The sequence below is a fragment of the Ixodes scapularis genome, unplaced genomic scaffold, assembly GCF_016920785.2.
Source record: "Ixodes scapularis isolate PalLabHiFi unplaced genomic scaffold, ASM1692078v2 ptg000292l_1__unscaffolded, whole genome shotgun sequence".
Classification (NCBI taxonomy): Eukaryota; Metazoa; Arthropoda; class Arachnida; order Ixodida; family Ixodidae; genus Ixodes; species Ixodes scapularis.
Genome location: NW_024609951.1, coordinates 210,860 through 236,572, shown reverse-complemented (window position 1 = coordinate 236,572; position 25,713 = coordinate 210,860). Strand labels below are relative to the sequence as shown.

General features: G+C 46.3%; 1 protein-coding gene across 1 annotated transcript in view; it reads left to right on the top strand.

The window, feature by feature from the left end:
* Nucleotides 1-3,185: 3,185 nt before the first annotated feature.
* Nucleotides 3,186-25,713, top strand: part of LOC115332033 — a 156,840-nt gene continuing 134,312 nt past the window's right edge. The window contains exon 1 of the mRNA XM_040217489.1: nucleotides 3,186-4,006. Within this exon, the coding sequence (XP_040073423.1) occupies nucleotides 3,186-4,006 (821 nt within the window). The remainder of the gene's footprint in view (nucleotides 4,007-25,713) is intronic.

Genomic DNA, 25,713 nt, shown 5'->3' with positions numbered 1-25,713 from the left:
GGGAGGACTCATTGTTGGCATTTCGAGAGCTCACCTTGCTCTTAGATTGTTTTCAGTTTTGTTGCAGTCGCTATGCTGATGAAAGGGTCAGGCTATTGTAATTATTGCCGGAACAGGGTTAAACATAAAAAACAAAATTTTGCGTGTTTTTTTTTTATTACTTTTTATTTATCGTATCGCTGGCTTTTCGAGTCCGCATCTTTGGTTCTGCGCTTGTTTTCTGTTCATTGTTTGGTCGTTTCCACTTATTTGCGAGCGGTTCAACTTTGCGCTGGGGAGTGCGGAATATTATTCGCCTAAAAAAAAGTTCATCTGCAATTCCGATTTTGTGGCAAACATTTAAAAATGTATTTAAAACAATTAATACAAGATACTTACATCTAATTAAGATAGAGTAGCAATTACTCTCGATCAAATGTATCTGCAAGACATCGGAATCCTTCCTAAAGCAATTAAAATACTGTATTTTGAGTAACGTATTTGAGACAGGCACAATTCTGATCGTAGGCTAGGAATACGCACTTGGGCGAACTTTGGCAGAATCCATAAAGTTTTTATTTATGTAGGCAGTACGCACCCGGTGCATCATATGCAAATCAAAACATTATCATGCACCGCACACATAGAAAACAATTCCGGCTTTATTAGAGTACGGACAGCGAAAAAAGTCATATCATAGTCCGAACGTGTAGATAGTCTGGAGAGAACCGCCCGTGTGGATTCACTTCCTCGCCTCCGCCCGCGTACTCAAGAGACTCATAAATTTGACTTCCAAGAGAGTGGTGCCTAAATTACGTCGTGTTTGACTTCAGAAATGCACCACACTTTATGCAGCACAAGTTTATGATTGCGGGTTTTTATTCCGTTTTCATCGCTTGCCACTATTATTATATGCAGGGGGAGATACTCTAGTTGGATATTTATGGTCAACAGATGCAGTTATGATACGTTACTGTGTGCACGCCACGCATGTATACACTCAACTGTTTGCGTTTGTTGTTTTAAACGGAAACGGCTGCCTGTGCGGCGATCTAAGACATGCTTATACGTAGCGCATATATAAGGCATACTTAATTAAATTTTAATACATCCCTGGTATTGAATCAAGCTTTACACTTTCGCAGAGGCTCCGAGAAACATCGTCTGATGTGTTAGGCGTACGGAGTTTCTCGAAGTTGTGACCTCGGAGAGTCGTCCACGTCGATACACCGACGCGCTCAATCAAGCATACGGACACGACGTGTGCACACCGCTCACACCCAGTGTCAGGCAAAGGCGGCCGGGTTACGTTGATGTGCGATACTTCGAAGGGGATCCGGTAAAAAATACGACCGCCAACCGACTGTGGAAACGTTTTCTGCTGCAGCGGTTAGTGGGCTGAAAAGAAAACGGTCGCTCACAATGGTGATTTCCGCCCTTTTTTTTAAATACAAATTGGTATTATTTAACCGTGATAGGGAGACATTTGCACAGACGGCGATCGAAAGTGATATGTGGACACGGGGTCTGCCAAAAAGTTTAAAATTATTGGTGCCAACACAAATGCTCCATACCTGCGTTCCTTTTCTACCCAATACTCCACATCGTACCACAGATGGAGCATATTATCATGATCATGGGGATATCTGCTGACGGACATGCGCTATTGTATCAGTAGGCACCAGAATTTTTTTATTTTGTTCGCTGTCTGCAAAATCGCCTGGTTTGTATTGTACGATTCTATGCTTGCGGTATTGCAGTTTTAACGTCCCATTGGCGGCAAAAAAAAAAAAAAATTGTGGAAGTAATGGTGCTCGAAGTCGCAACTAAGAAGACATAAGCAAATATGCGGCGGTCAATCGACAAATATCCGTTCGGGGCACGTTCGCACTTGCTTGCGGCGCAACGCTGTCGTTATCACGATTTGCCATCATAAAAGAAGCTGAATATTTGTTTTGCTTTTTGTAGCTCGTTGAAATTCAGCATTCAGATTCCAATTCGGTGCTCATCATAAAAGCTATAAACGCAAAAAAAAAAGAAAACACACACGTTTACAAATTTCTGCAATGCGAAATTTGAGCGCAGCTACTGAGGACGCGGTAGGGTTGGTACGGAGGGGAGGGTATTTCCCTCCTCCGTCTCCGTACCCTCTCCTCCTCCCCTCCTCTTCTCCTCGTCGCCTTCTCCTCCTTCTCCTCCATCTCCTCCTCTCCCCTCGTCCTCCAATTCAGTTCCGCCGCTAGATTCATCGAGAAATATTACGTCATATGAATAGGTGCCACGTCACCTATGAACAAATGGAGTTTCTTTACTAGATTTCCGGTAGGCTCTTTAAATTTATTGTACTTATTCTACGTAATGAGGTGAAGTATTTGTCTGGTGTAAAGGGGATGGACTCAAAGCTACAAAATATGAATTTCGTAGCTTCGTGATCTGGCATACTTCTGCGGACGAAGATCTGTGGGGGCACACGGTTGCCCGGTACCCAAAATACCGCGGCCATCATTCGGCCGCAAGGTGGCGGCAAGCAGCCGGCCACGCGCGCCTCGTGCCGCTCGCCTAGATAAGGCGAGACAGGAGCGGCGCGAGGGCAGTCGGCCGATTTCCGCCGAGCTGAAATAACCATGTTAGTATTGTGATTGTCTTTGTCTTATTAAATGCAGTTTCTTGTTGCTAAAACCGTTGGCTCCATGTTATTCTTCCGGGTCGGGTATGCAGCAAGGCAAACCGACCACAGACTTGATGTCTGGGGTTGTGCTGACCTTGTCATGATCATCTTCGACGGGATATCTTCAAGAGAGCTGTCTCGGGCTTTCTGTCACCGTGAGGCCTAGAAACTCTGACGCTCCAGGAAATGCCTGGGTGACCATCTATGACCAAGTATCGTGGCGTCTCATGCCTTCTCCCACCCTTCCCAGCTGCTGTCTGACCCGGCCCTTTAGATTCGCCGGCAGGTTTACTGTATTGGGTATCCACCTTCCCTTATTCTGCTCTCAGTGCCCCGTCGTGCCGTCAGTGTGCAGAGACCTGCAGCCATCCTGACATGCTACCTGCCTCATTGCCTTAGGTCATTACTTCGCTGCTCTTTTCTCGCGCCAAACGGCAGTGCACGTATTTCGCCACCTTTTCTGCGCGTCGGTTCAACTATGACTCCAACCATCGAGTGTGTGGCGTGAACCAAGTCAGTGGAGACCGATGGAAGGCACATGTCGTGCCCAGACTGCAAAGGTGCTTACCATTTGGGCCAGACTTGTTCCGGTATCGCCGACAAGACGTTCACCAATATGGGTCAGTCTAAACGTGACAAGTGGATATGCCGGACATGCCGTGGGAGAGAGAGTCAAGCGGGACCTTCTGGTGGGATCGAAGCCTCGCAGGGTGTGGAGAATCTATCTGCTCAGCCGGCTGCCGTGACTGAGAAGCTGGATGGGCTGCTCACCCTGAAAGTAAGTGTAGATTCCCTCCTGTCTTTGTCGGCGCAGCTCAACCAACTCTTATTGGTAAAGCCACTGGTTGAGAGCCTAAGGGAGACAATCAACGAAATTCAACAGTCCATGGACTTCTCCGCTGACTATGACCGTCTTCTCAAGCTGGCAACAGCGAACGAGCAAACTTGCACAGGTCTCCAGGATGAACTGTCGCAACTCAAGTCAACTGTGGAGATACAAGCAGCCAAAATCCAAGAGATCCGGGGCGCGCTCAACGACAACGAACAGCACAGTCGTCTCTCCAACGTCGAAGTGCACGGACTTCCTGTCTCGCCTAAAGAAGACCTATTATCCTTAATTGAGTCTCTCGCGGAAAAGCTGAACATCTCTCACTTCCACAAAACCGATATACTCGCTATACATCGCTTGCCTGCCAAATGCGAAAAGGCCCCGCCGATTCTAATCCGATTTGCTTCGGTCAGCATGAAGGAATCGTGGATGGAAGCGCGGGGAAAGCTTCCCTCACTCAGTCACGTTGGTCCTTTCCCCAAATTGTACTTAAACGACAACCTGACTCGTGCGAACAAGGGGCTGTTTTGGCAGGCGAGACAGAGAGGCAAGGAGCGAGGCTATAAATTCGTGTGGGTGACAAGGGCTAAGATATACGCCAGAAAGGTAGAGGGTTCTCTCCCTGTGAGGATCAACCATAAGTTAGACCTTGAAAAGATTATCTAGTTGCATTACCAATTTCGCTCAGGTTTCAGATTTTCCGTCCTTCAGAAAGTTTCTTGGAGTCTGTCATGACCACTCTTTGTCTGTTTTACACATTAATATAATGAGCATATGAAAGCATTGGAATGAATTCGAGATAATTTCAAGGGATATTAGTTCGCTGGTAAATGTCTTTGTTTTAACAGAAATAAGCGTTTCCTCTGTTGCTACAGATCAATTTTCTTTACCAGGATATATAGGTAAATTCTACACGCGGTGTTCCGGTCATGGAGGTGGCATCGCGGTTTTCGTGAATGAGAAGTGGTCCATTACTAATATTTCTTTCTACTTAAATCACGCAGTGTGTCGCCCTTTCTCTAGGAAACGCGGCAACTCAGTAAGTTTTTTGGCAGTCTACAGACCGCCTTCCACGAACGTTGGGTCTTTTTTGGAAGAACTTGATTCTTACATAAGTAGTCTCACCATGCATGACCAGTTATGCGTTGTAGGAGATTTCAATATTGACATCTTAAGCACGACCAAATCTACGGTGTGCAAATACTTAACCATCTCCTCAACGCATGGGATAGAGTGCACTATTAATGCTCCAACTCGCGAGGAGTTTATAATAGACAGACTAGTTTGCTCCTGCATTGACCATATCAACATCAGAACATCTGCGTCGATTGTTAAATCGGCAATTATTACGGAAAAACTTGCTGACCACTACTTTTTGGCCTGTCGTTGTTCTTTTGGTAACTTGGCATCGCGCAAATTACCGGGCCGTATTAAACTAACAAGCATAGACAATCGTGCCTCTGATAAGCTAGTCTCGTCATATGACTGGATCGGATGTCTGGAGCCCGTCCACCACAGTAACGTATATAAAACCTTTGTTCTTTTGTTTGAACAATTCTAGAATACCTGTCCGAAAGAGGTGTACATAAAAGAAAAACGTAACCCTGACCTCTTATGGCTAAATACAAATATTTTAACAGCAATTAGCGATAAAAATGTTTTATGGGCTAGATGCCGTCGTTCACCTAACAATGTGCAGTTGAAGTCAGACTTTAAATTCCTTCGCAACAAAGTCAACGCAATGATTAGATCTGCCAAACAAAACTACTACCAGAAAAAATAAGCAGAATTTCGTTCAGATGCACGAAAAACTTGGTTCCTAATTAATGAATTTCGTGGAACTAGCACGCGCCACTCTATCGACGATAGGATGAAGCGAAATTTTTGGCGGTAATTTATGTCATGTAGAAAATTTCAACGCTTTCTTTGCAACTTTTTCTGGACAGGCGAGAAATCCACCAACTCCTATAGGTAACACTGTCAGCTCCTCTGCGTTGCTTTTCCCACTCCAAGAGAGGCATCTGCACTCGATCTTGTTTAGCTTTAAGCCAAGCAAGTCGCCTGGAATTGACAACATTCGTCTCTCCGTTCTTCGCAGAAAATATGTCTGTCTCAAAGCGGTCCTTCTTTTTATGTTAAAGGGCTTTATTGAGGCTAAATTGATTCCCGACGACCTTAAAATATCTATAGTGCGTCCTCTATACAAAGGTGGTGCCCAAAATGACATCGAGAATCATCGACCGATTTCTATTCTACCGATAATCGTGCAGATACTCGAAAAGCATGTGTTTCAGGTAATGACGTTTTTTTAGATAAATTTAATATATTGTCAACGACTCAGTTCGGGTTCGTGTATGGGAAGGGCACACAGCCCCTTCTGGAAGATTTTTCTGATTATCTTTACTCTGGTTTTGGTAATAACCTTGTCACGTCAACACTATTCTATCTAAAGCGTTCGACCCCGTTACTCACTCGTTACTTTTACGTAAACTTCACAGCATAGGCTTCCGTGGCACCTTTTTTTCTTTTTTTGAGAGCTATCTTGACAATCGCTCCCAGCTGGTATCTGCTGGAGGTTTTCAAAGCTCACGAACCAAACTAAAAGCAGGTGTACCGCAAGGTTCAATTTTGTCACCCCTTTTGTTTAACATCTTTGCAAATGACATCGTCAACTATGTACCAGGATGCAAGATCTATCAGTATGCAGACGACGCTGTGATCATGTCGCAACATATTAATTACGTAGACTCGATTCACCAGTTACAGCACCCTGCGACTGCGGTCATGGACTTGTTTGAGAAAAATCTAATCGCTATCAATGTAAAGAAAACAAAACTAATGTGTTTCTACTATCCACATAAAACAATCAATCTCAGCATTCCTTTTATTTTACACTCATCTGCTTGTAATCAGTGCGCCTGTGTCCCCTTAGAGTACGCTAGTAGTGTTAAATACCTTGGTATATTTTTCGATAGTGGCCTAAAATGGCATGCCCATTTAGCATATATTAGCAAAAAATTAAGAAGCGCTAGCTGTATCTTATATAAATCCAAATGCATCATGCCTCTTTCTGTTTGTAAGGTTCTTCCTCATACTCTTGGGTACAGTATCCTTCGGTATGGCATAACAGTTTCTGGTAATTGTTCCGCTTTCTGGAGAGCTAGAATTGACAGCATCCTTAAAGCGATCCTAAGGAGTGTCTCCTATATCATGCAAATACCCTGAAGACACCACCCTTTTCAAAATTCTTCAAATGCCTGACTTTCACACCCTCTATGTTCATACAGTTATTCTGCGACATTCCTGGAGCTCTGAATTCAAAAAGTTTAAGCTAATCATCTCGTTCCCTCCGACACGTGCAGCCTTTCCAAATACCTGTTGCGCAAACCCGATACGGTAAAAGTACGCGAGCATATTACGTTCCAAAGCTTTTCTCACAGCTGTCGACCGAGCTTCTAGGCCTCACCTCGCTCCGTAAACTTAAGAAATCACTTAGAAGTATGAGTCTTTGATGATCTCTGCTTTACTTTGTTTAGTGTTTCCCAGTGTGGGTTGCACTTGTGTAGCCTGGACGTCCTGGACAATCGCCCGTTGTACGCCGTGTACTGCAATTTCGTTTTTCGCCTGACAATTTTTTCTTTTTCCTTTCCTCATCAGGCGCGACATGTTGGTCTTTGTGATTATCGTTATTTTTTTATATTAAGCTATTTTAAACCTTATCTATGTACTTGCATCATTATTTGGAAGTGTGATTCTGTGTGTTGCATGCACCCAACTGCTGACTATGACCTTGGGACATTCTAAGGACGTGTGTATGTCAATCTGTCTTATTTCCCTTTTGTATACCGGGTAGCAATGTTTAAAGTGTTAATTTTCGGGTAGCAACCCACAAGCCTTGTTTTGGCTTTGATGCACCCGTCACGCAAACATTGCTGTGCTCCATACAATAAATGTATTATTATTGTTATTATTATCAGTTAAATCAGTGAACATTTAACAATCACGAGTTTTTTCAAGCTCTACATCAAGTTGCAAGTCTTGGACGTCGTCTTTTGTATGCCTACTAATTAATAAAATATTGTCACCTTGTTAGTGCATTTGTTGATTCCAATTTAACGCACATTGAAATTTTCAAGGCCGATAGGTAGACGCGACGCTATGTTTCGTACATGGGCATTTTCAGGCATATGTCCAATTTATGATGTTTATAAAATCTGAAATAACAATTGAACAGATTTCATCAATTCTCTTTTGAGCAATTAAATGCGGATATATAGTCCCCAAAACGTTTTATGGAGAATAATATAGTACCGTATGCTCCGGCTGTCAATCTCTCCACTACTTCCATTTTTTTTCTCCCTCCGTCTCTCTCTGGTGTATAGTCCGCGGACTATACACCAGAGAAGTTGAAATTTTACCCTATGCGGCCTATCTACAGGTACGGACTTGTTTTTCTATATTTGTTTTTCTATAGATCGTTCACTTTGACACGGCGTGAAGTATTTTATGGGTAACGGATGATAGAAGCTCCTTTGTGAGCTAACACAGTAGACACCTGTCAACGTTTGCTATGCATGATATATTTATATATTTAGATATAGTAAGACTTGAGAAGGGTTCATTTAATAGGGTAATAGTTGACAGAACGATGGCGGTCTCGGGCAAACTGACTTCTTTTTCTACCACTTCCTTCACCACAGTTACTCGCCCGTCCAGAAAGCGCCGGAATCCGGCGCTAAGGTGCAGGACGGTGGTAACGCTTGATGCGTGCAACATGAACAATGTCTGTTTGTTTTGAGCGATGGTCAGAGTGTGGTGAAACCGGGCGACCTCGTAGTTGGTCCCGGAGATTCGGCGAAGTATGTGGTATGGCCTCTCAAACTTTTTGAGCAGTTGTCGCACTTGCCTGGAACTGGAGACGGTGTCCATAAGAGTACCTTTTCACCCACTGTGTACTCAACTGAAGTATGAGTTTCGGAATAGCGGAGGACTTGCTCTTGTTGACACCTTAATGTTTAAATGCGCGAAAGTTGGCAAGCTTCTTCCGCACGACATAATATATCTTCAGCGTAACTATCAAGGGATGTGTCATCAAGGTAGGGCAAGAGAGTGCCCATCGTTGACTGGGGTTCACGTGCGTGTAAGAGATAATATGGAGAATAATTGGTGGTAGCTTGGCGACCAGCGTTGTATGCATATGTGACGTATAGGGCAGAATGGTTTCCCAATTGCGTTGTCCTCTGCCATGTACATAGATATCATGTCGGTCAATGTATGATTTAGGCGTTCGACGAGGCCGTTTGTTTGAGGGTGGTAAGCGCTTGTGATATGATGGACAGTGCTCGTGAGGTCGCAAAGCTCATTAAGGACTTTTGCGACGAAGAGAGTGCCGCGGTCGGTAATTATGGCTTGCGGGGCTCCGTGCAGTAGAAGTATGGAGTGAAGGAAGAAGTCAGCGAGTTCAGGGGCTGTAGCGGCTGACACTGATTTAGTTTCAGCGCATCGGGTAAAGTAGTCGAAGGCCATTATTATCCATCTGTAGTTCTGCGCCGAGCAGGGAAGAGGGCCTAAGAAACCGATACCAAGGCGTTCAATAGAATGACTTGGTGGGGAATGGGTCTCAAGACTCCAGCAGGCTTGGTCGATGTTTTTTTTCTTCGTTTGGCACTGGCGGCATGCCCTGACATGTTTGTTAATTAAGCGGTGCATACCATTCCAGAAGTATTTTGTGCGTGTTCTGAAGTACGTCTTGGCGAATCCTAGATGACCAGAGGTTGGGTCACCGTGATTTGCTTTTATGATTTCTTTTCGGAGACGGCGAGGGACGACGAGTAGCCAGGGTTGTCCGTGTGGCTCATAATTTCTTCTGTAGAGGGGGCCGTTGTGAAGTTGGAAGAGCCATGCGCGACGCTTGATGCGTGGAGTGGGGGAAGGCGTGCTGATTTCTTGAAGATAGAAAATTAGTGGTCTTAGTCCACCCCCTTCCACCTGGCAGGAGTGTATATTGACGGTATCTAGCGTGGCAGTGGCAATAATATCGAGTGTAGAAAAATGATTCGGAGCAGGCAGTAATATCGAGTGTAGAAAAATGATTCGGAGCAGGTATGTTAGAAGGGAGTGGACATCGGAATAAACTGTCAGCATCGAGATGTTCTCTACCTGATTTGAATACAACTGTAAAATCGAATTCCTGTAGTTTCAGGGTCCATCGGCCAAGTCGTCCCGAGAGACCTTTGAGAGCAGCTAACCAGCAAGTTGTGTGTGGTGATCTGTTATTATCCAGAAGAGAGAGCCATAGAGGTATGGCCGAAACTTTGAGATTGCCCAAATGACGGCCAAGCACTCTTTTTCTGTAATAGAAAAGTTTCTTTCAGAGTTGGTAAGAGTACGGCTTGCATATGCGATCACGCACTGCGTGTCGTTGATGACCTGAGCGAAGACAGCCCCGATGCCATGGCAGCTGGCGTCTGTTCTTCTTTCAGTATCCGCACTTTCAATGAAATGATCGAGGATAGGAGCGGATGTTAGAGTTTTCTTGAGTGTGCCAAAAGAATCTTGCTGGGCCAGAGTCCAGTTGAAGGGAACCCCTGTACGGAGCAGCTGGTTAAGTGGTTCGGAAATATCCGAGAAACCCCGTATAAACTTGCGAAAATATGTGCATAGATCCAAAATGTCGGCACATCTTTTATTTTTTTCGGGACTGGAATTTTGAATACTGCCTGTATTTTTGAGGATCCGGGCGTACTCCCTCAAAAGTGCACTTTTTGGAGTTTAGTTGCAACCCAGCAGCGCGGAAGCAGTCAAGGTCCTGACGGAGCCTCTGTAAGTGGTCTGTGAACGTGGTTGAAAAGACGACAACATCATCAAGATAACACGAGCATATGTTCCACGTTAGTCCTCTCGGCAAGGAGTCCATCATGCGCTCGAAGGTTGCAGGCGCATTACAAAGGCCGAAAGGCATTACGGTGAATTCATAAGGACCTTGGGATGTGACGAAAGCAGTCTTCGGTTTATCGGTATCGGCAAGCGGATTTTGTCAATAGCCAGTGCGCAGGTCCATTGATGAGAAATAAGAGGAGTCCTGTAGATTATCGAGCGTGTTATCAATTCTGGGTAGCGGATAGACATATTTTCGGGTGACTTTGTTGAGTTTGCGATAATCGACACAAAAGGACCAGGAGCCGTCGTTCTATTTCACTAGCACAACCGGAGAGGACCACGGGCTGGATGATGACTCAATAACCTTTTTCTTAAGCATGTCATCGATCTGTTGTTGAATGATTCGACGTTCAGGAGCGGCAACTCTGTATGGTCTATTTCGAACGGGTGGTGAGTCATCAGTGTCAGTGTGATGATGTACAATTGGTGTACTTTGCAGTGTATCAGTGCCGAAGTCAAACGTGTCACAGTACCTCGTAAGGTGTTGAGCTGAACTTCTCTGCTCTTGTGTCACCAGGTTCGAGTATCATGCTTGCGATTTGTTGGGAGAAATCGATGGTAGCCAGCGTCATGCAGCCGCCGACGGCAGTAGCGCAGAACGTGGCCAGGCGTATGGCAGTAGTAGTATATAGGTTGCCGGTCCTCGGTCTTCCAGATGTCTATTCTGCGACGCGGTTGATTTCGTTAAGCTGGCGGGTGCGTAGCGGGGAACGTCTGGTAGGCTAAGAGCGAGGTGACTGCGGGTGCCGCTGGTGAGTAAGCAGGTGACGTAGTCGTCAAGGGGTGCAATGCAGCACGCATCTCGTTCTCGATCGTAGTTTGAATACTTCGGAGTTCTCCGTTGGACTGCAGACCATCGTGAGCCGTCCGTAGCTGCGCCTTGAATTCTAAAAGCTCCTCACGAATAATGGTGCGTATCAAGGTAGTCAGACCGTTGTCCATTGGAATGCTGTGGGCCACTTCGGGAAGGTGTTCAAAAGGGCCTTTTGAAATTCGTGCGCCGTCGAGTTCTTCGTATTTCCTGCATTCTGCAACAAGGATGGTGACGGTTGCCGGGGACTTCGGGGCAACGATAGAAAATCTTGTATGACTGTCTTTCCAGCAAACGACGGACCTTGTCGTCCTCGGTCATCTGGGGGGGGGGGGGGGGGGGGGGGGGGTTTAGAGCGCCGCGACTTTAGAGCGCGCGACGTTAGAGCGCCGCGACGTTAGAGCGCGCGACACTAGAGCGCCACGACGTTAGAGCGCGACATTAGAGCGCCGCGATGTTAAGGCCCTGTTATACTCCGACGTAACGCGCGCGCAAGCGAACGCTGGCCGAAGTCGGCTACGTCACGTCGGTCACGCCGCGCGCGTCGAAAATTCGACCTCTCTATACTCCGGCGGCCCTGGCGACTCCCGCGGCGCGCGTCGGTGGGTCGCCAGCGCGGCGCATGCGCAGAATCTGGCTACGAGGGCACGTTTCCTGTGAGAGTGCGCCACTTCCGGTTCCTTTTTGTTTCAAATAGCAGACAAAAATGCTCGCGCTTCTTGGGCGCCAAGTTCGAGCGAAGGCGTCGACGTACCTTGCACGACGAAAACTCGCGCTTGCACTGTTGGTGCACCACCTGCGCCGCAAGCGTAGGCGGTCAATGTACATACGGTACATCTTTGTCAAGCGCACGGTCTACGGTACTCAAGCTTCCTCGTGTCGTAGACACACGGGTGAGGACGAATTCCCTCGATCAGATTCTCGACGACCGAGTCCGATTCTTCAAACATGACGCCATACGGAGTGGTGCTCCTGTCGTCTGCTTTGCTCGTATTCGCCGCGCTGCCCGCGCGAGGGCTACTGGGAGCCAGCGCGTGATGCATCCTGGTCCGGCGTCGCTGACGCGGCCGGCGCGGAATAGGGCATGCTCCATTTTGGCGCCGAGGCGGTTATGCTGCGTCGAACGCCGCCGGTCGCGTCGGTTACGCCAAGACGCCGGAGTATACAGCGTCGGGTTTTCGCCGACGTGGCGTCGCTGTGACGCGCTCGCACGCGCGCACGCGTTACGTCGGAGTATAACAGAGCCTTTAGAGCGCGCGACTCGAGAGCGCGGCGACGTTAGCGCGCGCGGAGGTCGCATCGCATTTTGGAACGGGGAAGTTTATGGAAAGGCGCTCGCTGCGAGAGCTAGTGAACAGCTGAGAACATGGTGACGGCAAACCTCGTCGGCGGCGCGGAGAACGGTCCCGTATGGTCGCCCGCAATTTTTTCCCGAGAACAAACGCGAGCTTTTATTGCCATCATAAGTAAGCGGAATATAGCGGAGCTGCTCGATGAGGGGGCCCCCGTCCAAGCCTTGCGAAGTACGACTTGCGCGTCCGAAGGGGTCCCAAAGGCTTCGGCGCAAGCACGAACGACACCGAGAGCTCCGAGCACGGTAGAGCACTGCATGGTAGCGCAGAACGGGCAGCTCCTACCTCGGTGCCGTTCCTGGCTGCGCAGAAGCCTTTCGGACTCGGGGTCCGGTTGGTCCGGTCGCGGCGAGGTCATGCGCGGCGAAGCGCGGAAGCTGCGTAGGCTTCCTCAAAGCGAGTGCACACACGTCGCCTTTGGTCCAGAGCACGGTGTAAGATACACTCTTTAGGTGAGGACACGGCGGGGCTGAACGCGCGGCGCGAGGAATCAGATAGTGTTCGTTCGACGGGCATTCGAAAGGCTGCATTATTCCGCGGCCACCGTGCCCGCGGCTGACAGTATCGCCGGCCGCCAAACGGCGAAACTTTGCAAGAGGGAAAAAAAATATCTCGTTGCCATGACACCCCGGTACCCCGTGGTCTTTCTGCTCGTACGACAACCTCGCTGGAGCTCTGCGCGTGTGGTACATGAGGTTTCACGAGCCGTCTTGTACGTGCCCACGGGTCGACGAGTCACCTGCCGGCGCCGCTTGAAACCATAGTGAAGGGAGTGAAGTGCGAACTTTATCGGGCACGTCGCGAGGAGCGCGCTTTAATCGCCTGAAGAGTATTATCTTACACCGTGGTCCAGAGTGACCCGGCAACCGGCCTCGAGCCCGAAACGCTTGGGTTTTGATGTCTCTTCCGTCTCGTAACGTTTTCCACAGCACCGAAGACAGCGGGCACCATCTTTACGTTCACTGAACGCGTCGAAAGGCCTCCAGTGCGATGCACCGGAAAACGTGGTGCGGGTGGTGCCGGAACTGCATAACTTCGAGCTTTGACACGGCGTGGCGCCACCTTCGTGCATTTATTTATTTATTCAGTACATACTGCTGACCTTTCGAGGTCCAAGCAGGGTGGGCGGTAAACATAAATAACGCTACAAAAAACAATGGTTGCACATAAAACAAGAAAACAATTGTGGAAAAGCTGCTGCGCAGTAATACAAGATATACAAAATATCCATATATCAAAATCTAGTAAATTACAATGTTATCACAATGACTCATCAAAATATATTCGGTGCGCATTCACGTAAACGTTGCCGCGTCGGCTTCATTCGAAGAACTAGTGAAGTCGATGCGCTGAAGCCGCTTTCATGTAAACGGGCTATATTTGCGGCGCTTGCACTCGTTGCGACTGTTGATGAATCTGCACCGCGCCGCCAACCCGTACTGCTAAAGCGCCGCTACCTGCAACCGAGTAGGAACAAAACTCGTCGCCAGTACGCACCGCTTCTCCGCTTGTCGGTCGCCATGTTCGCTTTTATTCTTTCGTCTTTGGCTTGGATACGGAATCGGCCGAAAATCAGACTCCTCCAAAAGCTCGCTCCTCCTCGAAGGTCAGAAGTCATAGCGAAGTCAAGCGGCCATTGGCGGCGTCCACGTTTCTCCTTCGGGTGATTGACAGGCCTCGGTGAGGTTTCAGCGAAAAATTGCTCCAGAAGCGAGGACCACGCGCCACGTATTTCGAAGGCGCGCCAGTTTTTCGGTCGCGTTCAGACGGGGAATCTGTCTCCCCAAACCTAATTTCGCGACAAGATTCGCCAGCAAGGTGCACCGTGTGAATAGACCTTTAGAGCGCCCGTCACGAGAGCGCAGAACCATTCTAGAGCGAGTGGCCCGACCGGACCGGCCACTTCTTCGGGTCATCGCGTGTTTTATGTACGATTGGCAGGGATGTATGCCGCGTAATTTAGCAGTGACATTGCGAAATGAGTTGACGAAATGTTTGCATGTGAGAAACCGAAATATGTTACAAAGCGCTAAGAAAAAAAAAAAGAATATCTGTACCGTGCATTTTTGCAGAAAGAAAAAAAAAAACATTGCCGGTGACCTAGCCAAGGTCAGCTGCCATGTTTTTCTCTAAATTTTTTTACTTTTTTTCTAACGTTTTCTAAATGAAAAACTAATGAAGGCTTCAATAGTTTTTTGATATTGTATATCACGGATTTTAAGGGGAGATTTTCCTGTATCCGTTAAAAGGCTGGAAAGATCTTCATGCGATGAAATTGCGCTGAGCTTTCCATCGATGAGTGTTTTACAGATACTTTTTAGCGGTGATCTTTCTTCATTACGAACATCGACGCCAGAATACCATTTAAGCTTATGCGAGGGGTGTCTAAATAGCCACCAAATAGATCGGAGCCCAAATACATGTCAAGAATAACTTTTTATAGAATATCCGAGAGGCGCACCGCAGCACTGTGAAGAAATCTCAAACTCGCTGCTACACTCAACTGCAACCTTTCCCGGTACCAATATGCCCCAGCCCACTCCCCTGCCCCCTTTTCTCACCAATCTCAGTAAACAATTGGTTAGAAAGAGTCGTACCATTTTTATTTGTATTAAAGGCATACTTAATGAATCGAAAATCACCAATCCTTCAATCCGATGAGTCGCACAATTTTGTTCTGCCTGTGGAGCCGCGGGTACATCACACATTTTTCGGTGTTTGCTCAAATGGGGTGCGCTCTCGTGTCGCGCGCTCAACTGGTCGTGCGCTCTCGTGTCGTGCGCTCAACTGGTCATGCGCTCTCGTGTCGTGCACTCAACTGGTCATGCGCTCTCGTGTCGTGCGCTCTAGTGTCAAGCGCGCTACTGTCGCAGCGCCCTCGTGTCGTGCGCTCTAACGTCGGTGCTCTAGTGTCGCGCGCTCTAAAGGCGCTCTCCCATCTGGGAGTCTACTCGCTGGGGGAGGCGTAGAACATTGTCGATGTAAGCGGTAGCGGACTCGTCTTTAATTTGGGAGCGTCGGAGCAATAGGCTCCTGGCCTGCTGTTTACGACGATCTGGTTTGCCTAAGGCTTCGACAAAATGGGCCTTGAACCCATTCCTGGAGTTTATGGTGTGCTCGTGGTTGTCGAACCATCGGAGCACCGTGGCTTTCAGAAAAAACACGACATTGGCCAGTTTGAAGGAATCGTTCCAGTTGTTTTGGTGACTCACTACAACTACGAGGGCATGGTTAGTCGCGCAGTTTGGCCACTGCGGAGCTCGAGGATGTTAGCTAGAGGTGAGGAAGTTGTTCGCACCTCCACCAACCTGTAAGACTTGAGAAGGGTTGATTTATTGGGTGGATAGTTAACTCAACGATGGCGGTCTCGGGCGAACTGACTTCTTCTTACACTTTCTTCACCACAATATATATATATATATAGATATATAGATATATTTCTTTATGGTTGCACTAGGCCCAAAGTGTGGACTATGGACGGCGTGGGACAATGCTCCGAGTGCGGGTTATTTAAGCAGAAACTTTTATTTTGAACCCAAAATATTTTATGGTGAAATACGCACCGGATTTTAGACCGGAAAATACGGTAATTGGGCAAAAAATATATTTTTGATGTGCCGAAAGTCCTAGCTCGGAACTTCATTTGTTTCCAAATTTCGCTTTTTCCCGTATTTTAAGTCTTGTAGGAAGGTAGGCTTGTTTAAACCTACTGAAACTCGTTTATTTTCTTCTTTTAAGAAAGAGAAATCTTGGATAGGCCAGGTGAAGGTACATACAATTAAATAAAATATATGGTAGCGGAACCTGAAAAGTAGGTTTAATGTTATAACATTAACGTTATAACATTACTCCCAATGCTTAGCTATTTGATTAACTTAGCATTAAGAATCCCGTCCTTGTTTGGAGTTTTCGTCAATGAGCGGCATGACCGAATGTGTTTGACAAAACTTACAATATTGCGTTCCTTTTCCTTGACGTCGCGGTAGTGAGCCATACGTTATGTAACGGCTTTCTCTAAGTGCCAGTTATACGTCGCGGCGTGTAGTGACCACTCAAGTATCACGCACCCTTCCAAAACCGCAGATTTACATAACTTTTGTAATCGAACGTGCTGATGACTTAGTTCCGATAGTAGTTTCTGAATCATTTAATTATTATTTCGAAGAATAACACAACCGATTTGGCCATTGCATGGAAGCGAGAAAGAGCAGAGATAAGACCCTTTGTCTTGGCAATAACATATTTTACGTGACTGTTGAACAAAGAATCAAAATAAATGTGCTATTTTAATTTTGTTAAAACGATTATCCAAGCCTTAAAAGTTAATTTAGTGGGTTTCCAATTTAGCCAACGCTCGATTAGGCCCAGCCTCCTTTGCACAGAAGGAGATCTCAAAAACCAAGGTACGAGGTATATACTGTCTCACAGTTGGACGATCTCGAGGCATCTCGTTGTCCTTTCAACGTTCCGTCGCCGACCATCCTGGAGCTCGCCGCCCGAGGTCTGCCTTGTGTCATCCTCCTCTTCTTACCCCTTGGCTTCCGCGGGCCACGTCTGACCTAGTCGGGCATCCTCACGGCCCAATTCCCGCACTTTCCAATTCAAAGGTGGCACTGCGAAGGGCTTGAAGACATTTCGGATAGATTGCGGAGAAAAAGTTGCTGGGCTCGGACGCGGGCGCGTCCTCGACGGCCGTTGGACAGGTGACGGGAGTGGGGCGGGTGGATTTCGACTGTGTCTAAGTGATGCAAAACTATCGATAAATCGACTATCGATACTATCGATAGTTTTTCCAAAACTATCGATAGTGTCTCAGAACTATCGATAGTCGACTATCGATAGTTTTTCGATAGTCGACTATCGATAGTACTATCGATAGTTTTTCGATAGTCGACTATCGATAGTACTATCGATAGTTTTTCGACAGTCGACTATCGATAGTACGATCGATAGTTTTTCGATAGTCGACTATCGATAGTACTATCGATAGTTTTTCGATAGTCGACTATCGATAGTACTATCGATAGTTTTTCGATAGTCGACTATCGATAGTTTTTAATATACTGGCGGCTAACGATACTATCGATAGTGCTATCGATAGTCTTGCACCACTATAGTCCGTTACAACTCAAGAAGGTAGGGCGAAGGTAAGACGGGCCGGGGAGGAGGAAGCAGACGGAACGCTAAAGAGAGAAGGAGGTTTCCCCATCTCTTCTCCAGCGTTCCGTCTGCTTCGTCCTCCCCGGCCCGCCTTACCCTCGCCATACCGCTCGCCTCCCCCTTCTCCTCTCCTCGCCCAAACTCCCGTCTTCGTCATCACTGAAACCTGAACGAAAGTTGGGATGGTAAGTGCCTGGCCTAATTGGTGTCCCATTTTAAAAAAAATAATGATAATAAATAAAGCGATAAAAAGAGAAGAGGGAGCGACGCAAACTACTAGTGTCGCAAAACTATCGATAGTAAATCGTCGACAGTACCATCAATAGGTTTACGATAGTCGACTGTTGATAGTCTTCTGATATTTGATTAACGATAGTTTTCCGATAGTCGACTATCGATAGTTTTTCGATATTCGACTATCGATAGTACTATCGATAGTTTTTCGATAGTCGACTATCGATAGTACTATCGATAGTTCTTCGATAGTAGACTATCGATAGTACTATCGATAGTTCTTCGATAGTCGACTATCGATAGTACTATCGATAGTTCTTCGATAGTCGACTATCGATAGTAGTATCGATAGTTCTTCGATAGTCGACTATCGATAGTACTATCGATAGCTCTTCGATAGTCGACTATCGATAGTACTATCGATAGCTCTTCGATAGTCGACTATCGATAGTACTATCGATAGTTCTTCGATAGTCGACTATCGAATGTGCTATCGATAGTTCTTCGATAGTCGACTATCGATAGTACTATCGATAGTTCTTCGATAGCCGACTATCGATAGTGCTATCGATAGTTCTTCGATAGTCGACTATCGATAGTACTATCGATAGTTCTTCGATAGTCGACTATCGATAGTACTATCGATAGTTCTTCGATAGTCGACTATCGATAGTACTATCGATAGCTCTTCGATAGTCGACTATCGATAGTACTATCGATAGTTCTTCGATAGTCGACTATCGATAGTACTATCGATAGCTCTTCGACAGTCGACTATCGATAGTACTATCGATAGTTCTTCGATAGTCGACTATCGATAGTACTATCGATAGCTCTTCGATAGTCGACTATCGATAGTACTATCGATAGTTCTTCGATAGTCGACTTTCGATAGTACTATCGATAGTTCTTCGATAGTCGACTATCGATAGTACTATCGATAGTTCTTCGATAGTCGACTATCGATAGTACTATCGATAGTTTTTCGATAGTCGACTATCGATAGTACTATCGATAGTTCTTCGATAGTCGACTATCGATAGTGCTATCGATAGTTCTTCGATAGTCGACTATCGATAGTACTATCGATAGTTCTTCGATAGTCGACTATCGATAGTACTATCGTTAGTTCTTCGATAGTCGACTATCGATAGTACTATCGATAGCTCTTCGATAGTCGACTATCGATAGTACTATCGATAGCTCTTCGATAGTCGACTATCGATAGTACTATCGATAGTTCTTCGATAGTCGACTATCGATAGTACTATCGATAGTTCTTCGATAGTCGACTATCGATAGTACTATCGATAGTTCTTCGATAGTCGACTATCGATAGTACTATCGATAGTTCTTCGATAGTCGACTATAGATAGTACTATCGATAGTTCTTCGATAGTCGACTATCGATAGTACTATCGATAGTTCTTCGATAGTCGACTATCGATAGTACTATCGATAGTTCTTCGATAGTCGACTATCGATAGTACTATCGATAGTTCTTCGATAGTCGACTATCGATAGTACTATCGATAGCTCTTCGATAGTCGACTATCGATAGTACTATCGATAGTTCTTCGATAGTCGACTATCGATAGTACTATTGATAGTTCTTCGATAGTCGACTATCGATAGTACTATCGATAGTTCTTCGATAGTCGACTATCGATAGTACTATCGATAGCTCTTCGATAGTCGACTATCGATAGTACTATCGATGGTTCTTCGATAGTCGACTATCGATAGTACTATCGATAGTTCTTCGATAGTCGACTATCGATAGTACTATCGATAGCTCTTCGATAGTCGACTATCGAATCCTTTATTCTATTCGCAGCAGATATATTATAACAGTTTTATTTCACCTGTCCCGGTTGCTCTTCCAATAAACATTTTACGCATCGTAATTAGAAAGAGCACTCTCTCCTCATCGCAACGTAGTAAATGTTTTCAGACTCTAGAAAACTTACCCACACCATGGCACAGCAAACGAAAATATTGGTTGCAGCGGAACTGAGTAGCACGGGAATTTCGAATACGGCACTAACTTTGTTTTATGCGAAATATTTATATTATGGAAAGACTTAACGGTGCAAAGCAAATACATAGAACCTGCAAGTTCACAGCACAACAGCCCACAGTACCCGTATTATGTTTGTCGGGTTGGAATTCATTGTTTTGTTGAATTTCCACGCTGGTGAACCGAGACATCTCTTTTAAAGGGAACAAATATTTAACAGAAATAGTGCAGTTCACCCGGAGAAAGGCATCCCTCGTGGTCATCCATGCTTCCGAACGTCTGCCTAGAGTAGACGACGCACCCGCTCAAGCGATATTTGAAATTGATGTCGAACGCTGGTAACACGATTCGACCTTCAAGGAAGCACCGAACCGTACCGCATCATTTACTGCTAAAATTATTTCTCGCACCGATATTATGCGACAAGATAATTGCAAGAATCTACACAGGCTTCTATCCTTACTTTGCTCATGATGATACCGTGACAGTAGCGCTACCTCTACGTCGATGTATAGGCCAATAGGGACTTTGCCGCGGGACTTCAGATCCTAGGGGACATTTTTACTAATGGCAGAGGCTGTACAACGGTGCGGCTCTATTGCAAGGTACAGAAAGTTATGTTGTCCGTAGCTTAGCCTCTTTCATTTTGTGATTTCTTGCGTCGTCTCCTCCCCCTCCCCTCCCCCTCATCCCCTTGCACGGACCATTAGCTCACAAAGGACTGCCCCTGCTGCCGGCAGTGGAGAACTGTCTGCACAGCCCATTACCGTGAAGACAAATGCCCTTAGTCGAAGGTCTATCACCGCGACAACAAGAAGAGGGAAGTAGTATGTTGAGAGACGGTACCTTGGTGTTGAACATTACGCGGCAATATACGAACCAGTACGCTACCTTATATGCTAGAGCGACGACGCTACGGTGCATGCGCGCTGCTAGCGGAAACATTGCGGAGCTGCGGAGGCTAGCGGAGGCGCGCTATCGGACCAAAATAGCGAAGTGCGTAGCGCGGCGTGCTAGCGTGGGTCTCGTGAGAACGAGTCTTGTCGAGATAAGGGCTGGGAAAGCCAGCGAGGGGCGCAATTCAAGAGTCCGGTCTGTGTGCTTCACGATCGTGGTTCTGAGGGGTCGGTTTTATCCTGCTGCTGCGAGAAGTAGCCGTGACAAAGCCGTTCCACGACTGGAACAGGCAGCGATTTAAGGCTAACATCAAGGAGATTCTAAATAATAGGAGGGGGCACGTTGCAATGTTTGTGAAGCCTAGTCATAAAATGTTTAAACGATTTCGTTGTCAATGTGAATCTGACAGTAGATCTCTCTGGCAATTGGTGCGCGTGACATGTCAAGTGCGAAATGGATGGTTGATTGTAGAAGGATTCCTTGCAGGCTTGCGCGCGCTCCGTCCGGTAGGTTTTATCAGGTCGAAGGCTTTACTTTGTCTCATCCTACGATGGACTAAAGGCCAAATACGCAGACCGCCAGGTCCAATCACGTTCCACGCTATACTATATCACGCTTAACATAGATTAGGGGTGGACGAATAATGCTCGAATCCAAAAGCGCCGCATCATTTCTATAGCTTCGACGCTGCAAAAATCCATTATGTCGTAACTTTCTTTGCGATGTAAAATTGTTGAGTCACTCGGGGCTCTTCGATTCGAACCACTGTCCACCCGTCCCCTCAACGGTGATTTGAGGCGCGGGCACCGATACGGTCATCGAAGCGAAATACAGCACAATTTCTAAGTGGGTCGTGATTGGATCTGGCGGTCCGTAGCTTTGGCCTTTAGGCCATCGTAAGGTGAGACGAAGTATAGACGTGAAGCAAGGAAGCAATACGTGGTTGAGGCGGATCACGAGCAGACGACACGCAGCTGCTGGTACATGGGACCTGTGCACGGGCGATCAGGGCAATCGCCGCAATCGCAACGGAGAAAACGAAAGCCTGGCGTCGCCAGGACGCTAATTTCCGCCGGTTATGGGATGGGCGCTTGCAGCGGGGTTGTCTGCCGCATTCGAACTAGCTTTTCTGCAGCGGAGGTTACCTTTCACGGTAAACCCTGGACGTATTACACACACATAGTTTTACGATAGCAGGAATCGGTAAACAATTCTCTTAGATTTCGGACGGTCGCCGAACTGCGGAAACGATGCATTTCGGCCGTTGGTCGCGGCGGTGGCTGGACCCCATCAAAGTGAAGCGTGATGTTCTCCGTGCACTTCCGATAGTCAATAAAACATCTCCCAACCTCGAGTCAAGTTTCGCTGGTTCGATTTGTCACGACCGCAATAAAACGTTCTAGTGAACGACGTACATAGCGGCCGCAATGAAAATAAAAATCCAAACGTATTGTAGCGTGATATAACATGAGAGCGATGAGAGCGCAGCTATCATTTTCAGGCGAGCACGGAAATCATCGCCATAAAAATGCGTAAGTATTGGTCCAACCTGTCGGGACGACATAGTTACGCAATCATGTGTGTATATCATTTATTCTTGCTTTGGCCACTGTAGTGATTAGTGGCCAAGAGATCAAAAAGAATACTCCCCGCAGATGCACGCACAGTACATTACCCAAAACACACCAACAGGCAATCGTTGCAACGCTGGCGTTCCAGGTTGAATACTATCGTTTTCAGGATGGTAACGGCCTTTCGAAACATTATGCATTTACTTTACAGTTGAGGGTACATAACAGAGTGCAGCAGCCATAGAATCGGTTGGCTGGCCGCGGGCCAGAGTTTCTGGCTGTGTTGCCTGATAAGTAAAACCCACCAGCCACCACGGTTCCTGCTACCCGCAACCATTAACAACGCGATGGTCACGTGCTGTGGTCACGTTGGCCCCATAATGGAGGATCGTAAGGAGGAAAATGAGAAAGAGGCGAGGCTATAAGGGAGCATGGTTTGTGGAGGCTACACGGCTGACGTCATGCCCCTCCCCCTCCTCCCCTTCTAATCTCCTTGGCAAATATGATAAATACGGCCACAGAAAAAGAAGAAATGCTTCGCACTTTGTAATGTTGCGAGCGAAAGGTGCAGCCTCCTGCTCGGCCGCTTCGTCGTGAGGACAAAACTGACCAAGGAAGCGAGCGAGCAGGAGGATATGAGGGATTTCCGTTGCGTTTCATTTTCCGTGAACAACACAAGAGCCACAGTAATTGTCATTTATTTATGGAGACTTTTCTCGGTGGCTTTGGCACTTGACTGATATCGGATTGGCTTCGACAGCTTGTCCCTCCAGTTGTATTCGATTACAAAGATAATAGTTATTACATACAAAAGAAGCAACGATTAGGACGTTATTCAGTAAAGAACAAACTATTCTATTAAGAAAATTACGTTAATAAAATTATAACGAAAAATTGCTTTAGAATTCTGTTTTACACGAGTCTACTGTCCGAAAGAGCCGCCAGTGGTTTCGCCTTAGCTCTCGTAATGCTGTAATCCGTAACGGTTTGCGAACTTTATAGTAAAACTTGAAAAGGTGGTTCTGCTACGCTCAAAATGCCGGAGATCGTAGCGGTTAGCAGATAGCCCAGCGGGAGTGACTGAATGATCTACTAAAATACTCGAATGGCTCAACCGGATCGGCCGCAAAGGTTTCGACTGCCTCCGAGGGGGACTTTGCCAGGCAAGTGACTGTAAAACTCTGAATCATATTACCCGTTTCTTTCGGTCTAGCCGAAGAAGATCGACTAATAAGAGCATGATACGAGATAAAGACAAAAGAAAATTACCGGCACGAAGAACTTTGGCACGTCTTTTTCCGCGTATTTGATAATCAAAGCTGTCACGCTCGCTCTTAGCTCGCTTCCATTGAGTGGGCTGAATTAAGAACAATTCGTGACAAACTGAAGTGCCACTAAAATAAAGAGGGTTGTAGTGTTACCACGAGCATATTGCGTCAGTGAAAGAAGAGTCACTAACGATCGAGCAACTCGCACTTTTGTTGTGCAACATATTTCCGCGATCGATGCTTCACAAGTGGCAACTAAAAATATGCGATGCTGCATTTATTTTTCAGGACCACTTCACGAACGACCAGTTTCAACCAGTGACCTTGGCAAAGACTCGCCTCAGAAAATTCAAGCCATTTACAACTCCCTTCCATTTTTTCACACCACCCTCTGCCGAATGGATAATATTTTGGCTTGTAACAATATATATTTTCCTGTCTTCATCTTTGTATGTGATTTGCCATCTGTGATTAATAAAACATTATTTATTGACAATGAAAACAATTGCTATTGTCTTTTTAAAGCTTTGCTGAAAGATCTCTCTCTACTCATTTGTGCCTCACGCAGTCAGCTACGCCCGCGGGTGTGCGGCAAATCTTATATGCCTTGCGAGTGAACCCAAGGCGTACCTTGCGTGTGAGGACGTCAAAACAATATGTCGAAACAGAGTAAGGATGAAAAAGGGCCTCGCTACTAAATGGGCAGAATGAAAAACGCACTGCCAAGGCAACCGAGCACGCTATTTTTTTTTTTTTTTATTTCTTTTTAGTTTTAACTGAGGCGATACAAATAAGTGTATTTGGTGGGTAGTTTTACGCACGAGGCGCGTAAATAGCAGTCGTCGCATGTGCACAGCCTTAGGTAGTATTCAACGTTTATAAAATGTGTGCGAAGTAAACGAAGCTGCTGGTTTGACAAAACGATCGGTATTGCTTAGAATTACCGAAAAGACCTGGTTTTGCGCGCGTTGTGGTGTCTTTTATTTGCCTAACTCGAGTGACGCCGAGTCTGCAAATGCACTTCATTCAAGAAAATGAAAAGTTTTAGCAGCGTTGCGGGCGCGTGCCCAATCCATGCTCAAAGCGACGGCACGAGCTCTCGCTAGCAACGCAGTCCTCCTACGAACCTCTTTACACCCAGGAAGAGGTGCAGTATATCGCGTGCCTGCTCTCAGCTATAGGTGCAATAAACGGGTAAAAAAAATATATTTTTGCAGTGCACGCCGATGTCCCAAAATATTCTAGACTACATTGGCATTTTTTTTTAATGCTCTGCGTTTAGCGCAATCGGATAAAGCTTGTCTTCACACCCGAGCGATTCCAACTCTGCTCGTGTTATTATATTTGCTGATCAATACGTCTTCACGTGCTTTAGAGCTTTAGAGCTCCAATAAATGTGCACAAACGCTAGTTTCTTCACGTTAGGAAGAAAAACTGTCTTGATGTTAAGTGGAAAAAAAAAACTCTAGTCCGCCGTATGCAATAGCACACAAGTACGACCCGGCACGCAGGCGCACGCGCCTTATGGGCCTTGCCCAGACATGGCGGCTGCAGGGGGCGTGGTGCGGAAGGAGGGCAAGGAAAATAGTTTTTGATGGAAAAGAGAAAAAAGCGGGGAGAGGAGGAATTAAACTAAATAGGATAACAGCTCCATCCTTTAGTGACGAGTTTAAACATGAAAGTTGATTCATTGGTTACTGCTAGTCACCGAATGTTCCCAGAGTCCGAAACTCCCAGACTCGAAGTGCCAAAATAACGGCTCAAAATCGGTTCTTTTTTTTTTTTTTTTTTACTGTGGATAGAGTTGCCTAGAGAGGGGTAGTTGATCCACTCGGCCACGAAACCGGTCTTGGTGAGGGGACGCGCAACATGGAAAAAAAAAAAAAACAGAGGATAGCGGTAACGCTGTAGTCGACTTTCCCATAACAATAAACCGTTTTAGTATAGCGTTGCTGGCTCTTACGTAGGCGATACGCAATATTATA